The sequence below is a fragment of the Ambystoma mexicanum genome, chromosome 3q (assembly GCF_040938575.1).
Source record: "Ambystoma mexicanum isolate Mex_15411 chromosome 3q, UKY_AmexF1_1, whole genome shotgun sequence".
NCBI classification, from domain to species: domain Eukaryota; kingdom Metazoa; phylum Chordata; class Amphibia; order Caudata; family Ambystomatidae; genus Ambystoma; species Ambystoma mexicanum.
The window spans coordinates 69826591-69847459 of record NC_090926.1 but is presented as its reverse complement, the minus strand read 5'-3'; the positions used below and the strand labels follow the sequence as shown (position 1 = coordinate 69847459).

The following is a 20869-nucleotide window of genomic DNA, read 5'->3' as shown; positions in this document are numbered from 1 at the left end:
GTGTGCCTTAGTGAATGCTGCTGGAATCCCGGGAGTATTGATGGGTAGGAGTGTTGTTGTGCATGGGGAGGGCGAGTTTGTCGCAGTGAACCTCTGCGAACGCTGCCGGTATCCGTGCGGTACTAGTGGATAGGAATCTTATTTTATTTGGGTTCAGCAATATAGTTTAGAGAGGCGGGATGGTTTCACGTGGAGGGAGGGAAAAGCCAGGTTTTGAGGGCCTTTCTGAATGCAAGGCGATTTTCAATATTGCAAATATATAGGGTTAGGGAGTTCCAGATGATCAGCACTTTGATGGAGAACGAGGATCCGCCCAGTCTGGAGGAGTTGTAAAGTGGGACCAGTAGGGGATATGCTGTGTGAGATCTGAAACGCCTTCAGGGGTGGTATCGCTGGATTTTGTCTTGAAGGAATTCCGGCCTGGTGTTGTGGATGGCCCGGGGGGGGGGGGGGTGATGCACATGGCTTTAAAGGTAGTGCATCGACTAACTGGGAGCCAATGGAGGACTCTTAGTGTAGGGCTGATGTGTTCTCTGGGAGGTAGGTTAATGAGCATGCATGCTGCAGCGTTTTGGACTCTTAAAACGGCAGTGCGCCTAGGTAAAGGCAGTTTGCATAGTCGAAGCAGAAGAGGATGATGGAGTTGATTGCTGAGAAACGGTGAGGAAAGGTCGGGTAAGGAAAAATACGCCTGAGAATCCGTGGATGGAAGAAACAGGTTTTCGATACAGAGGTGATCTGTTGGGAGAGGGATAAGTCTGTGTCCAGTGTGCATCCAAGGTTTTTCACCAAGTTGGAAGTTGCCGGTGGAGGCCCTAGAGATTGCGGCCACAGAATCAATTGGGGAAAGATCGCTGTTTTTCCGCAGTCTAGGATTTCAGTTTTCCCAGGATTGAGGATGAGGTGGTTGCTCGTCATCCAGTAGTCAATATCTGAGAGGCTTGATGACAGATCTGTACTGTTGGAGCCTGGCGATTTAGGGATTTTAAGGATGGTCTGGGTGTCGTCTGCATAGATGTAGCAAGTAAGATTGTGGGAGCGGATGATGCGGGCAGAGGGGTTAGATAGATGTTGAAGAATAGGGGGGGATTGGGATGCTCCTTGTGGGACCCCTTTTGTTACTGGTCGTGAGGAGAACGGGCGGAGAAGCATAATTTGTGAGCAATTAGTGATGAAACAGGAGATCCAAGAAGATGAGTACCGCAAAGGCTTCTGCATCAGCTTTTCTTTTTAGGTCGTCCCTGACGAACACTAGGGAGGCTGCATCAGCTGTTCTTTTTAGGTCATCCCAGATGGACACTAGGGAGGATTCTGTTCCTCGAGTGGTGTGAAGCCCGATTGTGCAGGGTCTAGGAGGTTGTTTGCTTCAGTGAAAAGGCCAAGCTGCTTGTATGCTGTGCGGTCCATGAGTTTGGCCATGAATCGGGTGTTGGAGATTGGCTAGTAGTTCTGGGGAGGAGAGGGTAGAGTGTAGGTGTTTTGAGGAGGGGTTTTATGTAGGAGGTTTTTCGGGCTTCCAGAAAGAATCTTGATGTAAGCGAGTGGTTGAGGATTGAGCTTGCGATACTGCCTGCACAGTTTGAAGCTAGGATGTTTTTGAGGAGGGTAGGCGGGCAGGGTCCCTCAGGGGAGTCTGATGGGTGACTTTGTGCTAGGAGTGAGAGGAACACCTGGTGTGAGATGCAAGAGAAAGAGCTGAAGGTTTGTATTGAGGTCGGTTTTGGGTGGGGCTCAGGGGCATGTGTTTCAATTTAGAGATAAAGGCGGAATGCCTGTCCATAGCGACATTGTGGAAGTGTAAGGATAAGGTGTCAAATAGGATTTGGGAGATGGGTGGGGGGGTTTTAGGGGCTGGAGCAGGCAGGGATGTTGAAATTATTCTATGCAGTTCCTTGCTCGGGTTGCAAGCGTTTAAGATTCTGTGCACATAGCATGCTTTCTTGGTGTTTCTGATTTCAAGCCTGTATGCTCTGGTTATTCTTGCTAGGGTGGTTTTGGTGTGGGCCGTAGAGATGGTTCTCATTCCAGACTGTGCTTGAGGGTTTTTAGTGATTTGAGGTTGGCAGTGAACCACCTGGGTGTGGGTCCTGATCTCTGAGAGGCCCGTTTTGTTGAAGTGAGCAGTGTAAGGGCGTTTGAAAGCCAGAGGTTGAAGATTTTTATGGGTGGTGGACCTTCCTGGAGGGAAAGTGTAGAGAAAGAGGTGAGGAGGGAGTTTGCTAGATCTGGGGTGATAACGACTTTATTACATTGCTTAGAGAGAGGAGTGGGGGTTGGTGGTGGTCGTGCGTGGCCTTGGGCACGGGCCGCTGTGGTGAGTGCTACAGAGAAGATTGCTAAATGATCAGTCCCTGATGGGGGGGGGGATTGAGGGAGCAGTGTGGATATGCTTGTAGTGCTGAAGATCGCATAGTGGGTGTGACCTCCCATGGGGGTGGGTGTGGAGATGTGTTGTCAGGTTGAGTGATTCTCGATTGTGTTGAGTGATTGGGTCATAAGGTTTGAGGGTGAGTCAAACCAGATGTTGAAATCCCCTAGGATGGTAAGTGTTGGATGGAGGTTGAGGTTATTGGCCAGAGCTTCGCAGAGTATGTCTGTAAAGTTTTTGTTGTAGTCAGGGGGTCTGTAGATGAGTAGGAAGTTGTGAAAGGTAGAGGGTGAGATTGCAGTTTTATGATGAGGGATTCGTAGTCTGTGGTTTTGGTCGAGGTGTCCTTAATTATTATTGGGAAATGGTGTTTTTGTAGTATGGCAAGTCCTCCACCCCTTTGCGATCTGTTCTGGAAAGTAATGTTGTAACAAGGTGTGAAGGCCTTGTGCACGATGGGCTCGTGATCTTCAGCAAACCAGGTCTCTGTGATGAAAAGGACATCTGGATTTTCTTCTGTGATGAGGTCAAAGATGTGGAATTTATTTTTGGAGACTGACCTGGTGCTGATGAGTGTGGCATGGTGTCTAACTTGTGGGAGGGGTACATCGGATTATGTGTCTGAGCAGAGGGCCACGTCCAGCTGAGGTATAGCACTAGATGTGAACTTACCTAGCCTTGGATACCTAGTCACGGCAGTCAGTGGGTTTGGGAGACCTGGATAGAGGGGGAGGGTGGTGCATAACGAGGGATACTACAGGAGAAAGTAAGACATATTAGCACCTAGATTTTGGGATGTCGGGGGAGATGCCTAAATGGGGAGACAGTGGATAGTTGAGTACAGTAACACCTGAATTTGGGACACAACAATAGTGGGAAAACACCTAACTGGGCATACAGCAGCGAAAAGGCAGTGAAATACAGTTACACCTGGACAGTGGGAGAACTGCCTACATGGGGATTTCAACAGTAGACAATTAAATACAGTAGCACCTTGATTTGGGGCACCTGGAAAGGCAGTGAAACATCTAAATGGGGGTGTATGCGTACTGGCAGTAGTTACAAGGTTTGGGATACCAGAGCGGGGGAGTAGCTTTCGATGTGATCTTAAATGTGAGACGTTTCTAGGCCGAATACGAGGTATGTCTAGGTTAACAGTCTTTCTAGATGCAAGATATGGCTAGGGACAGACTGTCTAGACAAAGGCATGCCTAACAATGTGATAATATACTAATTAGATGGGTTGGGCAGTCTAATGGGGAGCAGTGATTGTTGGTCCCCCCTGTCCAGACCGCACCTTCCGTGTCAGCCGCTGCTGGTTGGTGGCTGCCGGCACCACAGGCTAACACGGGTCAACACGGTCTGGTGCTGTTTCTGCTGGAGCAGTCCTTTGCCTTGGGGTCCTTCGCCGCAGTGGCTGCAGGGGCAAGGGGCTGCCCTGGATGGGTGCTCTAAATAGGTTTCTGTTGTCCAATCAGGGGAAGTGGGAGGGATGGGAGGCGGGCAGATGCTGGGGAAGCAGGGTAGCTCGGTGGAGGGTTATGAAGCCGGGGCACTGAGAGCGTGATAGGTGCTGAATCAAATAAGGCCCCAAATCGAGCAGACAAGGCCAGGGGGGACTAGGGTCTAAGGAGGCACAGTAGCACTCACCTGCAGAGCCGGAAAACAGGATGTCCCCCGCACCTCTTGATCAACTTGATGGGCATTAGGGGGTGTCCCCCGCTTCCATACAAAAGAAAGCGGGGGACAAAGAGTTTAAAAAAAGAAAAAAGAAAGAAAAGGATCCTGTGGCAGAGGTTCCATCTCTCAATGGATAGGCGAAACTCACATCGCAGAGTCCACATAGCAGTGAAGGAGTACAGTTAAGTTGGGCGCCGGAGGCATGTAAGGATGTTTTAAGGGTTAGGTAGGTGTGAGGGAGCAGGGATTGTGGGCGGTGGTAATGTGCTGCATTATTTCCATTGCGCAAATTTCAAAATTCGAAATTTTGTAATCGAAATAATCACGTATATCCTTCCTCAAATCAAAGAACAGGTAAAGAAACAAGAACTGAGACGAGGAAGAGGCAAAGAGCAATGATGATTACTCGTAATGTGTACCAACACCACAATTCTAGTAGCTGGGAGACAGCGATTGGCCCAACATGATTTAAAACCATGCCAGGAATAGAAGCATGGAGTTCGTCTTCTTAGCTAGCTGTAGTAAGAACTGCAGAAGAGAGAGACCGGGAGTACGGCGGCTGGCGGCGCAGGAAATTCTCTGCTTCCGATGTGGGTGGGAGCAACCTGAAGAAGCAGGTGATCTTACCAAGCCGCGGGGGGTCGGGGAACACCGTGTGGAGAATCTCACTCGTCGGAGCACTGCCACTGAGATGCAGAGAAGAGGAGAAGCTTCCAAGAGGAGCCAAAGGCGTAGGGGAAGCCGACGAGCAAACAAAGCACTCTGCAGACCAGACGACAAGCCATAGACTGACACAAGAGATGCAAAGGACCCAAAGCAACTGCAGAGAACCAGTGAGCCCGCTGAGAGGGACGGGGCTGCCGGGTGCTTTGGAGGGTGTACTGCGTACAGAAGGAAACCGTGTGAGAGCTGGGGAAAGCCTGAGCAAGATAACGGGCCCCTAGAATATTTAATTATAACCTAATAAAACAATGGAAAAGTGTCTGGAACCCGTAGCCACATTATATAATACACGTGAGGAAAACAGTGTGGAAGTCCATGGAAAAGGGTCTATGACCGGTAGCCACATTATTCATTAAAACAGTGGCATAAAAGACTTAAGTGAAATAAATGTTGAAAGAAAGTCCTGGCAGTGGAGTATACCAGGCAAAGCCAAGTGGGTGAAGTGAACTACATAAAGAAAGTCCTGGCAGACAGATAGCACAAATACACACTGAGACCTCACAACAAAGGCTAACCATACAACAGCTCAATGCAGCTAGGCATGCTTCAAAATCACAGCAATGACAACAGATCAACGCCAAACAAGACTCCAGAGTAAAAGGCCCAGGGTAGTTGAGGTGATCTATTTTTTTGTTTATGCACCTGCTGGAAAGACACACAACATTTGTGTATACTTATACTCAGGTGTTCAGAGACAATTTTAATCATTCTTAAGTATGTACATGTAAAACTATGCATTGATAAAGTAAACCATATAAAAAGTTTGGTTACTTTTAGCCTGGGCAGCGTCGGGCATATCTGCTAGTGAGCTTATATTTTAAAGACCCTGGGCTCCTCTGGGAATCCTTCGGGCCACCTAGTGGGCACCAACCCCTAAATGGGGTGCACAGAAACAATATTTTTACTGAAGTGGGGCAAGGTATGAAAAACTTTGAAAACCATTGGCCTAATTCCATGTCTAGCAGCGTCTGGGTCAACTGCCCTTCGGCATTTGCCATTGGCCCACTAGCCATGGTCTTCGGCTTTGCCCACTGTCCATTTTGCTCCAGATATTAAATAACACAGAGGGACTTAGCCAGCAGCCTCAGGGTCCACTGTACCTGTTGCACCAATTATTTTAAAAGACCCATATTCCTCTACGTAGCAGTTTCGATCCCACATCTGTGCAGATTTAAAAGCCTATTGCCAAGTCCCAGTGGTCCATGGCTATTGATTACTCACCTTATTTTACCTCTTTCATCCCCACGATCATTTCTGGTGCTAACACTAAGTATTGCATCTGTCCTCCAATCCCACAGACGTCATTCCCTGTAATCATTCCCACGGTAATACAGAGTTTGCTGATTGCCGCACTAACAGGAAAATGTTCTAAAATTGAACCTACATCCCTCTCCTTCCTGGCACTCACCATGTGTCCCTGCAACACAGATTAGACTAAACTTCATTGGTATTGCTGTGCAACATAACCATTCAAGGGGGCTTGGAAGCCAGAGGCGAATGCAGGGTTTAGACTGTGTACAGTCCGACAGCCTTACAGCATGTTCTGCAAGTATTCATATGCATCCACCCAAGAGTGCTGTAGAGAAGGTTGTGTCTAATGAAGACCCACTCATGGGCTGAAGAGAAACAAACCTGATGTGCTTCTTTAAGGACTTCACACATGGCTACAAAAATGCCTATATAAGATAATTGGCAAAAGCCCTGTCTGAATGACATTTCTTTTAATCTTTTTCCTAGTATTTGCATTTTATTGGATTGTATGTTTTGTACAGGTTGCAATGTTCGTTTTTGTTTTTCTAAACAGAGTTTTCTATAGTGTATTTTAAACTGTTGGGACGCCTTACTAATCAAGGGGATTGAGGTTAAAGGATACAAGTCAGATATCTGTCATTTGTATGATACTTGGTACACTTGTGTAATGGTGCCGAGGTAAGGCTCGTACACAAAGGTGACATAGTTTTGGTTATAAACTTTTATTAACCAGTAAACGTGTTGGAAAAATTGCCGATCTGTCCCTAAAGCTAAGAGGGGTTTCCCTGCCTGAAAGAAATCTAATGAAAACGTAAGGATGTCAAATAAATAGTCAACCACTGTCGTGTCCAAAAAACCTGTTTCTGACCATAAAACTAGTAACTTAAATCTAATTTGAAAGGATGCTATATTCAGAACTAAAGTGATAAAGACAGTTTTTGTCAACAAAGTTCCCAATACCTCAGGTTGTCAAATAAAACAAATGTTCCTTTTCACTTATGGTAAATGTCCAATGATTAGGGATTAGCTCCTTTCCCCTGGATTCCTTCTTGTTTCACTTGACAAGTTTAGGAGCTCATTTCATCCTTATTTGTTTTCTGTATTTTGCAAAATGTCCGTAAAGGTACACAACCAAAGTTTCCTGCTTCTCCTGTGAATGCCTCTTCTTTGTTCACGGAGGGTTTATGTCTGGTTTACTCTTCTGCCCAACACACCCCAGGAAATTATAACAGAAAGTCACACTTTTTTTCTCTTTGGGTCCCAGAATTGAATGAGGTTCACCTTATCCTTGGAGCTTCATATAGGCGCAAGTCCCAGACTCTCAGTGGTGTATCGCACCCGCTTGGTATACTCTCCTGCCAAGCATACAGTTTCTTCTGGTCTGTCTCTTTGGTTTCCAGGGTCCTAGACCCTCTTATTCTTTGAATCTCATATGGGTGTGGATCCCAGACTCGCAGTGCGTTAACACAATAGCTTGGTTTACTCTCCTGCCAAGCATATATATATCCTTCTGGACTCTGTTTCTCACATGTTCCCAGACCCTCTTATTCTCCGGATTGCATATGGGTGCGGGTCCTAGGCCTGCAATAATGTTTCTGGCCGCCTTGGTTTACTCTCCTGCCAAGCTTATACTTGTTTCTTTCTCTCTGTGTTATTCCCAGGGACCCAGTCTCTCTTATCTTGCACTCTGTAGTTTTTCCCCAATTCCACCCGGACCTCTAGCACTTCTTGGTCTGCCCGCATACCTGTGTGTATGGTTTGTGTCTCCTGAATGGTGGTGCGAGCTGCAAGGCTCTGGTAGCGCTTGGTGCTCTCCCAGATCGGTGGCGGCTCCGCCGGTCACTCTTTCTTTCTCGAGCTGGGCTTTCCATCTTCAGATGCGTTTGGGTGTCTCTTCTCGTTATCAGCGCTTGCTCCTGAAGTCGATGTTTCCTTCTCGGCTGCAGTTCTCCCCAGACTCTGGGAGGTTTTCTCAGGCAGCAGTCAAAATTGCTTATTCTTCCTGCACTGCCTTCGTGCTCCCATTCGCCTCTGTGCACAGCGTCTCGTGGTGCGCTTTCCTGATCGCCGGGTCGACATCCTCCGGATTTCCTCCTGGGAGGATGGGTCTTCCCATGTTGCTTTCCCTCCGCTATTTTGTATGGCATTTGACCAATCAAATGCTGTGAGAGACTAGACCGTTCACTCCAGTTCATGTTCTTCTTCACAGTACTTGCGTTGGAACTATATGGAGAGCAAATAATGTTCTTTGGTGCTTTAGTCAGGTCTAACATACTAGGGTAGCTGCCTTAACAATAAAAGATATTAGCTCTAGTTGGGCAGAGGGAAAGATAGGCTGGGGAAAAGAGGGCGGGTGTGACAAAGTGGCGGTATCCTGTGTTCTCAGGGTATGGTCGTCCCTAATCCCATGAGGGGCTTCCTCTGCCATGTGATCCTCCCCCTGTGTACCACCCAGAGGGGGACTATTGTACTCTGCACACACCACGCTGGCCCCATCGGGAAAGGTCTCCTACTAGGGGAAGACGGGACGACGTCCAGAGATTCATCACATACCTTTCACCTTATACTGCTGGTTTCTTCATCTCCCAATGGAAAACGTGACAAAGTCCACATTACCTTGCTCTTTACCTTTCCGATGTTCTACTAGAAAGCAATAAGGTTGGAATCAAGAAACCAGCGCATAATTCTGGGGTCAGTATCTTTGCGGAGACTTAATCCATGTGAGAGGTGAGTGGTCAATAACTAACCGGAACTTGCGACCGGTAAAATAGTACTTCAAGTACCCCACAGCCCATTTTATGGCTTGTGCCTCCAGTTCAATTGTAGCATAATTTATTTCTCGAGGGAAGAGAGTTCTATTCATGTGTAATACAGAGGGGCTCTTTTTCACTATACTCTTGGGACAAAACGGCCCCTAGACCAACCTTCGAAGCATTTGTCTGAAGGATACATTATTTAGTAAAATTGGGTACCTGCAAAACAGGCTCACTATAAAGAATATGTTTTATGGTGTTAAAGGAAGTCTGATCATTTTTTATCCCATTTAAGATTTTGAGGTTCGCCATTTGTAAACTTAATCCCTCACCAAGCCAACAAAGGCTCTTCATTTCCATTTGGTTTTTGGTACCAGGGTCTCCTGTACTGCCCTGACTTTTTTGGCTTGTAGGTGTACTAGCCCGTTTCCGACAAATGAAAACCAATTACTTAGCGGCAGAATGAACGGGATGACATTTTTTGGGGTTAGCAGTAAAACAGGCTTTCCGCAGGGCCCTGGTAACTTCTTAAAAATGAAATTAGTGTTCCTCCCCAGAATGTGAAAGGATGCTATATTCAGAACTAAAGTGATAGACAGTTTTTGCCAAAAAAGTTCCCAATGCCTCAGGTTGTGAAATAAAACAAATGTCCTCTTTCCATTAAGGTAAAGGTCCAATGATTAGGGATGAGCTCCTTTCCCCTAGATTCCTTTTTGCTCCACTTGACAAGTTTAGGATCCCGTTTCATCCTTATTTGTTTTCTGTATTTTGCAAGCTTTCCCTAAAGGTGCACAACCAAAGTTTCCTGCTTTCCCGTGTATGCCTCTTCTTTCTTCACAGAGGGTTTAGGTCTGGTTTACTCTTCTGCCAAACACACCGCAGGAAATTATAACCGAAAGTCACTCTTGTTATCTCTTCAGGTCCCAGACCCTGTCGTTTTTTTAATGATATTCACCTTATCCTTAGAGCTTCATATGGGTGCGAATCCCAGACTTGTAGAGGTGTATAACAGCTGCTAGGTATACTCTCCTGCCAGACATACAATTTCGGGGGTTCTCTCAGGTCGGTGCCAGCTCCACCAGTCTCTGCTTCTTTCTCGGGCTGTGATTTCCGTCTCGACCCACGTTCAGGTATCTCTTCTCCATGTTAGCGGTTGCTCCGCCAGTCACACTTTCCTTCTCGGGCTGCAGTTCTTCTCTCCAGCAGCTCCCGAAACTCTGGGATGCCCGAAGGGTTTCTCGGGCAATGATCGAAATGGCTTTCTCTTCCTGGACTACATTGTGTTCCCATTTGTCTCCATGCACAGTGTCTTGTGGTGCCCTTCCTTGCTCAACAGGTTGGGTCTCCCTGATTTCCTACTCAGAGTATGGCTCTCTTCATGTTGCTTTCCCTCTGCTATTTTGTATTGCCTTTGACTAATCAAATGTCTTGAGAGACCAGCTAGTTCACTGTGGTTCACTGGAGGGATCTTCATACTCCTGGTCATCTTTGTCACCGTACTTGAATTTGAACTTCATGGAATGCAAATGATTTTCTCTGGTGCTTTAGTTTGGTCTAAACATACTAGGTTGGCCGTCTTAAGATACTGGAACTAGTTCCTCTCCTATGTGATCCTACCCCGGTACATCACCCCCAGGGGGACAATTGGACTGTGGACGCACCGCCCTGGCCTCATGAGAAAAAGGTCTCCCCCGTAGGGTAGAAGGGACGTCTGTGATGCTGGAAATGCATTGGAGGGATAGGGCCTCCGTATCCTTGTCCTTTACTGCCTTTTATTGTGTGTTCTGTCGTGTTTTCCGTGCAGGAGTTCATGTGGGACTCCTGGTGGTGCAGCTTTCTCTTTTGGTTTGGTGTACAGACCCATGGGATACCCTTATGGCACCCATGGGTGGGGATACAACCCTGTGCCCCTAGTGTTTTTGTGGGCACCTGTGTGTGGCTCACAGAGCAGGGTATGGGCTGGTGGCAGCTCAATGCTGAATTTGACAAGTGCTCGGTGTATCCTCCATATTGGGATATCCAGGCCCTGCCATTGAAATCAGTTGATTCCTGATAGGAAACAAGATGGCTTTTGTGGCCTCTTGCTTTCTATTGCCTGTTACCTTGTTTCCCAAAGTCCTCGGAAGCCCTGACTCTGTCCCTTCCCCCTGACTGGCTGTTGGGTGGAATTTCCATATATGATGGTGTTGTGACGTCCTGGCCAGACTGGCTGGAGCCCTCCCAGTGATTGTATGTCGTGGGTACACCCTGTGGGTGGGACCTGGGTGAATGGAGTGTGTGACGAATACGCATTCTGTGTTGTGGATATCTAGTATCTGGTGTTTGACACAATGACTGAGACAGCCCTGCCCGAAACTGGTATGAATGCAGTGTGGAGTATTGAATGTCTGGGTACTTGTCACAATACACATAAATTGTTGTGAGCGTCTGGAGAGAAGTGAATGGCCTGAATGCACTATGCACCTGATTGTATGCCTGCCTGCATGAATGCCCTTCTGACCGATTGGTTGCCTGAGTGTGACCCAGCTGAATGAATGGGAGATCAACTAGTATATCTGGGGGCCTCTCACTGCTAGAATTCGTGTTCAGAAGCTGAAGAGAAACTGGAGTTGAATCTGAAGCTTAACCTTGAAGCCCTGCTGGAAGAGAAGTCTTGCTGCTTCTCTACTTCATCAATCTGAAAGCTGCTGTGTCTCCAAGGACTGACACAGAGAGGACCTGGTAAGGCGCCCTCTTCCCAAGCTACGAGGAACCATCGTGCACCAGCTGATCTTTGCCAAAGCTCCCTGGTAGACAGACCTACGACAGGTTGCCGACCAGAGACAAGGACCACCATGGAATCACAAGGAGAAGCACCCGGACACTGTTGTCCATCATCGTTGACAATCGCTGTCGCCGACCAGAGCAGTCGTGCTCCCTTTGCCTAAGTAACATTTGATCCAAGGACGCTCTCGCCTGCACCGTCGACTGCTTTGTCCCACCAGAGAAAGTCGAGGCCGCCGACGCACCGAGTAGCATCCGCCGGTGGGTTTCCTGCCACTTGACGACCGAGAGACGATGGACGACTCAACGCCCTTGCTGGGACACAGTTCTTCACACTCTCTTTGCGGTCCTGAACTATCGTCATCGAGGTGCCCCGCACGCCTCTTCCTTGCTGGACGGCAACGCTCCGTCGTTGCTGAGCACCCCTAGGAACGAAGCTGCCGCCTCACCATCGTTGTTCACCCCTTTTTCCTCGTGGGATTTCAACAATCCGTGGCTCCTGCCTTAAAGGTAGCCTCTCAAGAAGGATCCGTCGACGACCCGACAACAAATTCTGCTATTCCAGGTACATTGGGGTTGTATAACTATTTTAGAAGGCAATAAGACTCTTTTGAACAATATATGGACTGGGCTTGTACGATATATCTTTATTTACAGGTTGCCCAGGTGGGGGGGATCCCCACACAGAATTGTGCCCAGATGGTAGGGGTCAATATTCTGCCAATTGTTCTAACCAACTGCTTTCCTCCTATATCTATTGTCGGTTACTTTTATTTCTTGATCTGTGTGACATTTGACCAGAGTATAATTGATGCACTTTAATGAGATCTGATAATAATTGTGGTACTACTTTAGAACTGTATATATTTGCCATTGTAGATTTTCTGAGCACAAAGTGAGTTATTGTGATAGTGTACATAACCTTGAATATTAATTATGTAAAGACTGTGTTTTAACTAATACAGTGTGTGGACATTCCTTTGTGGGGGCTTGGGGACTACACTGTACTTGGAACCAGCCTGCATTACCTTCTGAGAAGCTAGGCCTTGATTGCTCGTCCATTGCTACCTTATAGAGAATCTTGGCTGGGGTCCTCTGTGCCTCTCCTCTGCCATATAGAGAGCAGGAGTACAGACACCCCCTCCAAGCTTTACAACGACATCCATAGATTCGCCACACGTGGTATGATATCATATTAAGTCATTTATAATGTGCCTGGCCCTGTACACAAGTGTTTCTCAAGTATAACTCTCCTGATCAGGTAGAGGAAAGCAGGCCAGATGCTATGCCAGGGGCTGACTCCACATACTGCTGTGACAATAGATTCAAATTGCCTAATTATTGGGCTGATGAGTGGAATTAAAGCAGCAACTCAGCCAGCCTATTCCCGCAGACTGTTGTGCACCCAAGCAGACATCGGAAAAGGTGTATGCTTGTGTTATGCAGGTTCTGCCGACAAAACCGCTTTAAAGGCATGCATGTCCAGGCGGGAGAATAAAAATGTGGTTGTCCCACTGGATTATATGTGGCAAGGGTTTAGTTGGATTGGTACAGGAGATCCAAATGGGACAGAGGGGGAGCCACACAAATTGGGAACTCATTAGGGTATCAATCGCAAAGTTTGTGCAGGAATGACATAGCAAGATTGTATTGTATTGAAACAACTTCTACTTTGTAGTCGAGGTCATCAACTGCTGTAAATTATATAAATAGGCAGCAACAACCTTCTGCTCAGGCCAATCCAGGGAATGGTTGAATTGTTTCATGGAATATAGCAGGGGCAAAAGGCAAGTTGGAAGATCCATATAAGTCTATTCTAAGTAGCTATGCTATTATTCTGTTGCAAGAAATGTGGGAGGAGGAGGATATTGTTTTTGAGGGTTTTACAGCCTACCCAACAAAGACAAAAAAATGCAGTAAAGTGAGACCTTATGGAGGGCGGGTGACTTTTTTAAAGGGGTCCCTCAACTGTAAGATAAGAGTTGGATAGGCATTTGAATGTCCAAATGCGATTGTTTGAATTAACATTTAAAATGGGTAAGCCAGGGATGAAATTCTGGCATTGACTCACAGAAATGACGACGAGCAGTTTGGGTCATGACAGTTTGGGTCATGAGATCCTGGGCCTGGCAACCTATAGGAGCACCAGAGGTAGTTATACCATTGATGACAGTTAACATATGGCAATTTTGCATTCATACAGGCATGTTTAGTGATCATTGCGGGTGGGTACTCACTGTTAAAGTGAATGTGGATTCATCTAGTAACTCTTTCCAACATCTGTGTCAGGGATCACTTGCAAGGGCCACTCCACCAAAAGATTTACGTGGGAAATAGCTAACAAATCATGAATTGGCAAACAAATATTGAGGCAAAACTTACAAAAATTCTTGACTATTGAATGAGAAACAGAACCCAGTTACAATTCGATCAACTTATGCAAAACTCACTTGGGATGTCAAGGAATGTTTTGTGAAGTAACGATAAAGGTTGGTTTGATAATTATTATAGATTAGTAAAAAGGGCACTTTTGACCTCATTGAAAAAAGAGGAAGCACCCACAGGCAAAATTATATTCACGAGAGCCCATTACAAAAAAACTCTTGAGAATCGAAAAAAGAGATTTAGATAGAATTGCCTGGGAAACTCTAAGTAGAAAGTAAGAATAAGAACTCCTAAAAATTGTGGGTTGCTGTGAATAAGACGCCAGTGTATATGGTCCACCCATTTGGACTGGAAACTATGGGGATCATTACGAGTTGGGCGGTAGGGGCTTAACGGCACCGTTAAGGATGGTGGTGCCGTTAAGCCCCTACCGCCCTATTCCGAGGTCCCTTAGCAGGTACCAGCAGGAATGGCTGTTCTGACCAGCCGTTCTTAGCGGGACCCGTTAAGGGACCTTGGAGCTAATAACGGGCCCACAATTTGCGGGCCCATTATTAGCGCCTTCGCCATTCCCATTGAGCCCTATCAGGGCTTAAATGGGAATGGTTTACTGAATGGGGACTTACCGGGTCCTCCAAGGTCGGAATGACTCGGTAAATCCCCATTCAGTGAGACCGGACCCGGGTTTGGAGGCAGCCATGGCGCTAATAGCGCCATGGCTGCCTCTAAACTCGTAATGACCCCCTATGATCCCAGATATTAGGTGGGTGGCGCACGGGAGGGAGGGTGTCAACTAACAGACTATGGTAATGTGAGATATTTATGCCAAGGTCGGCAGTATATAGACATCAACTCTGTCCGTTCAATGAGGTTGTAAAGGACACAAATTTGTCTAAACAAAATAGATCAGCTGGAACTGACTGTTTTCCAGCTGATATTTATCAGGATTATATAGAGGTCTGGTGCCCCCTCCTAACAATGCTCTTCAATCTAATTCTAAAGACTGACGAGTGCTATTGATGTACCTATATTTAAGAAGGGCTGTAGAAACTCTGCCAAGGCTTAACAGCACATCTGTCTCCCAAATAAGAGTTGCAAAATATTTGGGAGATGCCTTCTGAACATTGTGGGAAAATGGTCTACCTCACAGAAAATACTCACCCCCCCCCCCCGATCCAATTAGGGTTCCACCCTTCTTTGGGAACTATTGAGCAAGGGCTGAATTTGACATGATAATCGCACATTCCTAAATAAAAAAGGAACCCCTCTATGTGGCATTTATGGACCCAAGCACCACCTTTGATAAAGTAAATAGAACCAAGTTGTGGCAGGTGCTTAGGTCCTATGATTTGATTTTCCACTTGGGATTATGAACATTCTTGTTTCGCTACACACTAATAATGAGGCCTGCAGCAGGAGGACATTGCACTCCCTGGTTACCCATACAGCTGGGGTCAGAGAAGGGTGCGTCTTAGACCCGTTGCTGTTTCCCTCGTACATTAACATGCTTTATAAGGCATTGGCAGAGCGCAATTTTGCTGTACCTGATATAGGCGACAAGTCAATTCCAGCTTTGGTGCATGCAGATGATTCCATAACCATTGCTCGTACCCCTAGAGCTTTGCAATTTTTTATTAATATGCCAGATCTAGATTTACAGGTCAACTCCCAAAAATCTGCAGTCATGATCTGCCGCACAACAAGGAAAAAGGTGAATTTTGCAACAATGTTGAGTAAATGTGGAGCAACGCTGGTCCCATCCCGCGTGTTATGGGAGTTCGTTTGTTGGAAATGTTTACACCAGGTGCCCACTTTAAAAAACAACTGCTATTAATGAGGCAGTCTATAGTGCCATTGCTCATTTTATGAGGCAGCATAATCGGCAACCTCTGAACATGATGAAGGCAATCTATCTTGCAAGAACTCGCAGGCCAGTCTAATACGGAGCGGCAGCGTGGGGTTTCATTTCCCAAATGGCCATCGAAAGAGAAGAGAATGCCTTTTTGAAAAAGGCATCAGCTCTACCAAACTCTGCCCCGAATGATGCTACTCACAATGAGGCAGGATTAACCTCCATTCCAGATGAGATAGCATTGTAACCCATCCTTTTATGGGTTAGGGTATGGTCTAATGTGAATGCCACGCTGCCTCACCATAGTCTGAAAAACGTATTAACGAAAAAAGGTACTGAGGATATCAAATGGCTTTCATATATAAAAAATATGTTACCGAATATTAATGCTAGGACGTACTTTGATCACCGTAGTCTGTTAAATAGGTTGATGCAAACCTAAGAGAAAGAGTTAAAGTTTGGATAAACGCGAGAAGGGAATCGCTGGAAATTGCTAAACCAGCTAACGGGCGTTTTATGATCCTTGCAGCAAACAAAATATATTTCAAAGGTGTCCCATCACAAGAGCCCACTTTGACTGCTTACCGCTGGGTGAATTATTCGCAAGAACATCAGGACTGAGTTTCCAAGCAAGGTGCCTAGTGTGTAAAGCAGAGGTGGAGGATCCTGCTCACTTCATCTTCTTCTGCCCAGCATATGCAGTACTGAGAAAGCGGCTTTTGGTGGCAATTTTTAGAGGGAACAGTTTTAAGCTGTATCGCCCGGCATTATATATTTATTTTAATCTGAATGTGTCATTTATAGCCTGGGCTTTATCACTCATACCTGTAGAGTGTTGCAAGGGAGTCAGAGGAAATTGAACAAACTGGATGACATCTAATATGGTCTAGATATTTAAATTTGATAATGACAAGTGTATATTTCAGATGTTATACTTTTTGGGTGAATATAGTGATCTGCAAAGTTGTCTCATAGGAGGTGTGGTGCAGATTTGTGTTTTTGTTCCTGTTGTGTGTTTTTGCACTTTGCCCTTTAATTATTGTACTCAATCCTCCCTAGTAAGGGCTCACAGTTGTCCCAAAGAGACTATTATAGATGTGTGGTCTGGGACAGCCACATCATGTGTACATTTGGTCCCTCAGTGAGGTAATGCGAATGGGAGATTTTTGTATTTTCGTATTTTTATATTTAGGTGTGGATGATTGAGATTTTAACCATCTTTCTGTTCTCTGAGTCTATATATAAATATAAATATATGTATGTTTTTTTTTTTTTTTATAATTGGTGATTGGTGTTGCTTTTATGGATATGCATATCTGAATAAAGATTTGTTGACTGACTGACTTGCCAAAGGTCAACTATCACTAGCCAATGACTAGATGCGAGTGAACAAAGTGAGATCACCTACACTTTACACTATAAAAGTAGTTCAAATTTTCGGTACTATAGAAAGTGATGTAACAATGCAATAGAATGTTTGCTTCAGCAGTCCTCCCCTACCAGGTAAGTATCCCGAGTGCCTGAACAGAGTCAAAGTTCCAGGTAAGCACCTGTGTAGTGATCAGGAAGTCTTAACAATTCTGTAATATAATACTCTGTGTTTTTAAAATGCAGAACATGAAGCCATTTCATTTCAAATAAAAGATGAGCAAGAGCCCTACTGCATGGACCATCAGGAAAGTAAGAGACTTGAAAGCATCACCAGTCACACAGGTGAGTAAATAGCACGTAATGCAGACCGATGATGCTTTATGCATGAACCACAGCACTGAAGTATTAAATTTTCGCTGTTTTTCAACATTATGTACATACTTTACTAAACTTCCCCTCCTTTCAACAGTTTAATACTAATACAATGTCATGTTAAGTAGTGTTAATATGCCTCTGAATAGACAAAACAGTAAAAGTGGGTCTCTATGTAGGTGATTGTTATAGCACAACTCTTGCTAGAAGCAGTGAAACACTGTAGAAGTAGTGGATGGTAGGCAGTGGATTATAGGGGAGGGTTTTATCATTGTGTACTGGTCATTGAGTGATCCTTGCAAAGCAGTTCTATCCTAAAGGGCAGGAGGGTGGGTGAACATCATCCTGCATAGTACAAAAATGGATACCCTGCCTGCAAAGTTGCCCTACAAACCAGAACCTCTTGCAAAAAACCATCTTTAGAGATAAAAAAGCAAACAACAGCATTTGAGAGCTATTCAAAATGGTGTCCTCCTGCATTTCTCCATCCAAGACATTCCCATCCCATCCCCAAACTCATTGCAGTCGCATAGTGGCAAATCCCTATACTGCCCTCACATATCCACCTCCCCCACTCAACCTGCCCCATTCAATACACCCAGTCAGAAGAATTGTTATCCACCCCTCGATAAAATTCCCCTACGCCAATAAATGACTATGTGGATTTCTGCCCAGGACTGTCCTCCTTCAACACCAGTCATCAACAACTCCATCTTCTCAAGTGCTGGTGCCCACCCTGTGAAGTGCCCCATAATCGCCCACTTCTAAATATAGCCTCTCTACTGTAGACTTTAAGCATCCAAGATCTCTGGCCAATCAAGCCAGTCACCTAGAAGGAGTCCGGCAAAAGAACCCATGCCCCGCATCCAGGATACCCCTCGTCAACTGCCGCAACAGATACAAGACAGCAATATGCAATGCCAAAGCCACACATTACTGTCCAAGAACTCCAATCCACCACCAATCGTACCTGGATACTATTCACCATTGTCAAGTCCTGTCTATACCACCATCCACCGTTTTCTGCACCCCCATCCACTGCAGTATGCAACTCCCTCATGAACTACTTCAACTCCAAGATGCACAATATCAGGACAGCCCTCCCCTCAGCTCTCCCACTCACACACCCCACTCCCAAACATTCCAAAACATGGGACGGGCTACACCCCACCAACTGACACTCTCATCACCCTCCCTGCCAAAACAAAACCTGCACACTTCCTGGATGCTGCATGCCCACCTCAAGCTGCATCCAATCGCATCCCCACCCTAGTTTCCCACTGGCTCAACATCATCAATTCCTGTCTTCTACATGGTACTATCCCCACTGCACTCAAAACGGAACAAACCTCACCCTGCCTCAAAAAAACATCTCTTTGCCCCCACGCTCCATGAAGACTACTGCCCCATTACTATCCTACCATACCTCGCCAAAATCCTGGACCACTTTGTAACTACCCAACTGCAACAACACATCACCACAAAAAACCTACTGACCCCTTCCAATCTGGCTTTCGACCTGGACTCAGCACTGAGACTGATACTCTTCACATCCTCAATGACCTCCCCAACATCACAGACAAAGGGCACACAGCACTAATCGTACACCTCGCCCTCTCAGCAGCCTTCAACACCATCACCCACACCATTCTGCTGGACATCCTAGCCCACAAGATGAATCTCTCTGCCACCCTACTCGACTGGTTCACCTCCTTTCTCACTGACAGGACACACTCTGTCTCCATGACCCCTCGTCGATCGGACAGCACCCCTGTCAATGATGGAGTCCTGCAAGGCTCCTCCCTATCTCCACTCCTCTTCAACCTATATGTTGAATCCCTTGGACAGACCCTTAGAAAACACAATGCACATTTCTATCAATATGCAGATAACGCACAAATGATACTTCAAATTTCACAATTCCACACCCTCAAAACCTGTCTCTCCACTATTACCAACTGGATGGCCATCCACTACCTCAAATTACCCCTTCTAAAACAGAATACCTCTTCATCTGCCCCCTAACGCACAAACCCGACCTCACCCTCTGGATCCCTTAACTTGCCACAGACAACCCACACACATCCCTCGCCACACCTGTCAAATTCCCTGGCTTCACCATCGACCCCCCCACCTTTCTTTTACACACCACATAGCTGCTGTCACCAAAACATGCAATCCACAACTACACCTTTTATGCAAATTCAGATGTATCCTTCCTCCTGACGACTTATGCACTGCAGTCCAAGCACTGATTCTCTCTAAGCTCGTCTTTGGAAATGCTCTCCTCACTGGACTCCCCAAAAACACCCATGCACCCCTGCAAGCCATACAAAGTACAGAACGCAGCAGCCAGACTCATCCTTCACCTACCCAAACATTCACACATCACCCCCGCTCTTGCCCAGCTCCACTGGCTCCCCATACCACAGAGAATTGCCTTCAAAGGACACTGCATTGTATTTATTTTTATTTATTTATTTGTATTCAGTTCCAAAAGAACTTTTACAAAATTACAATTCACAATATTGCGGATCAAATCACAATAACTATATCACTAAACCTAAAATCCTGGAATCTAAAACATTCAATCAATACATTCTCGCACTGTACAATGGTAACATCATTTCTTGCATCTTGTTTTGTTCTGTTTTGAGTTAGCCATGCCTAGTCAATCATTGCTTAACTAGTAAAATCAGCTAAAATCGATCGATCGTCAAGATGTAATAAGCATTAGATACCATAACGCTCACTGCACATGAATTACATATATAAAACATTTTAAACATTTAAGACCTTAAAACATAAAACATAAAAACCCATTGCAACCCCTAGGCCATAATGGTAAGCAAGAAGTGGCCCAAAGTTAGCCCAAAAGTACCACCCCGTGGGCTTGTATCAAATTCAATTAGGCAAGCGTTTTTTGATAATACTTCACAGCCGCTACAGAGCAATGTTTACACTTTCAGTCTCAGTGTTTAGGCAGTAGTTCCAAAATGCATCTTCATAGACATACCTAGTACCTCTATTAAAATCGGGGCTCCACCCAATACTCTTGTATAGGTTAGCCATGAGTGGGTCAAACCTGTAATCCCTTTGTCTGTGCGACAGATCCTTGCCCAACCCCAACAGCGAGAGTAGCCGAGATTTCGGCTTGGTGTGGAATATTAGATGGAGGGATCCCTGTCTGATCAGCTTCTGGCCCTTAACTGAAACCACCCCTTCCCCCAACAGCCGCAGATATTCGATAGAGGCGGAGGTACTGAGCCTCAGGATATGCTTCCAAATGGAACACTCAATGAGATCAAGCCAATACAAGTCCCTCATGGCCAATGCCTCCAAGCCATAAAA

At 45.8% G+C, this 20869-nt stretch overlaps 1 protein-coding gene across 3 annotated transcripts in view; it reads left to right on the top strand.

Moving 5' to 3' along the window:
* The window catches only part of LOC138582143 (zinc finger protein 570-like), a 183343-nt gene that overhangs the window by 143341 nt on the left and 19133 nt on the right, over positions 1 to 20869 (top strand). For all 3 annotated transcript variants that reach the window (XM_069653167.1, XM_069653166.1, XM_069653165.1), the window contains one exon: positions 17390 to 17488. In XM_069653167.1, coding sequence (XP_069509268.1) covers positions 17390 to 17488 — 99 coding nt within the window. The remainder of the gene's footprint in view (positions 1 to 17389; positions 17489 to 20869) is intronic.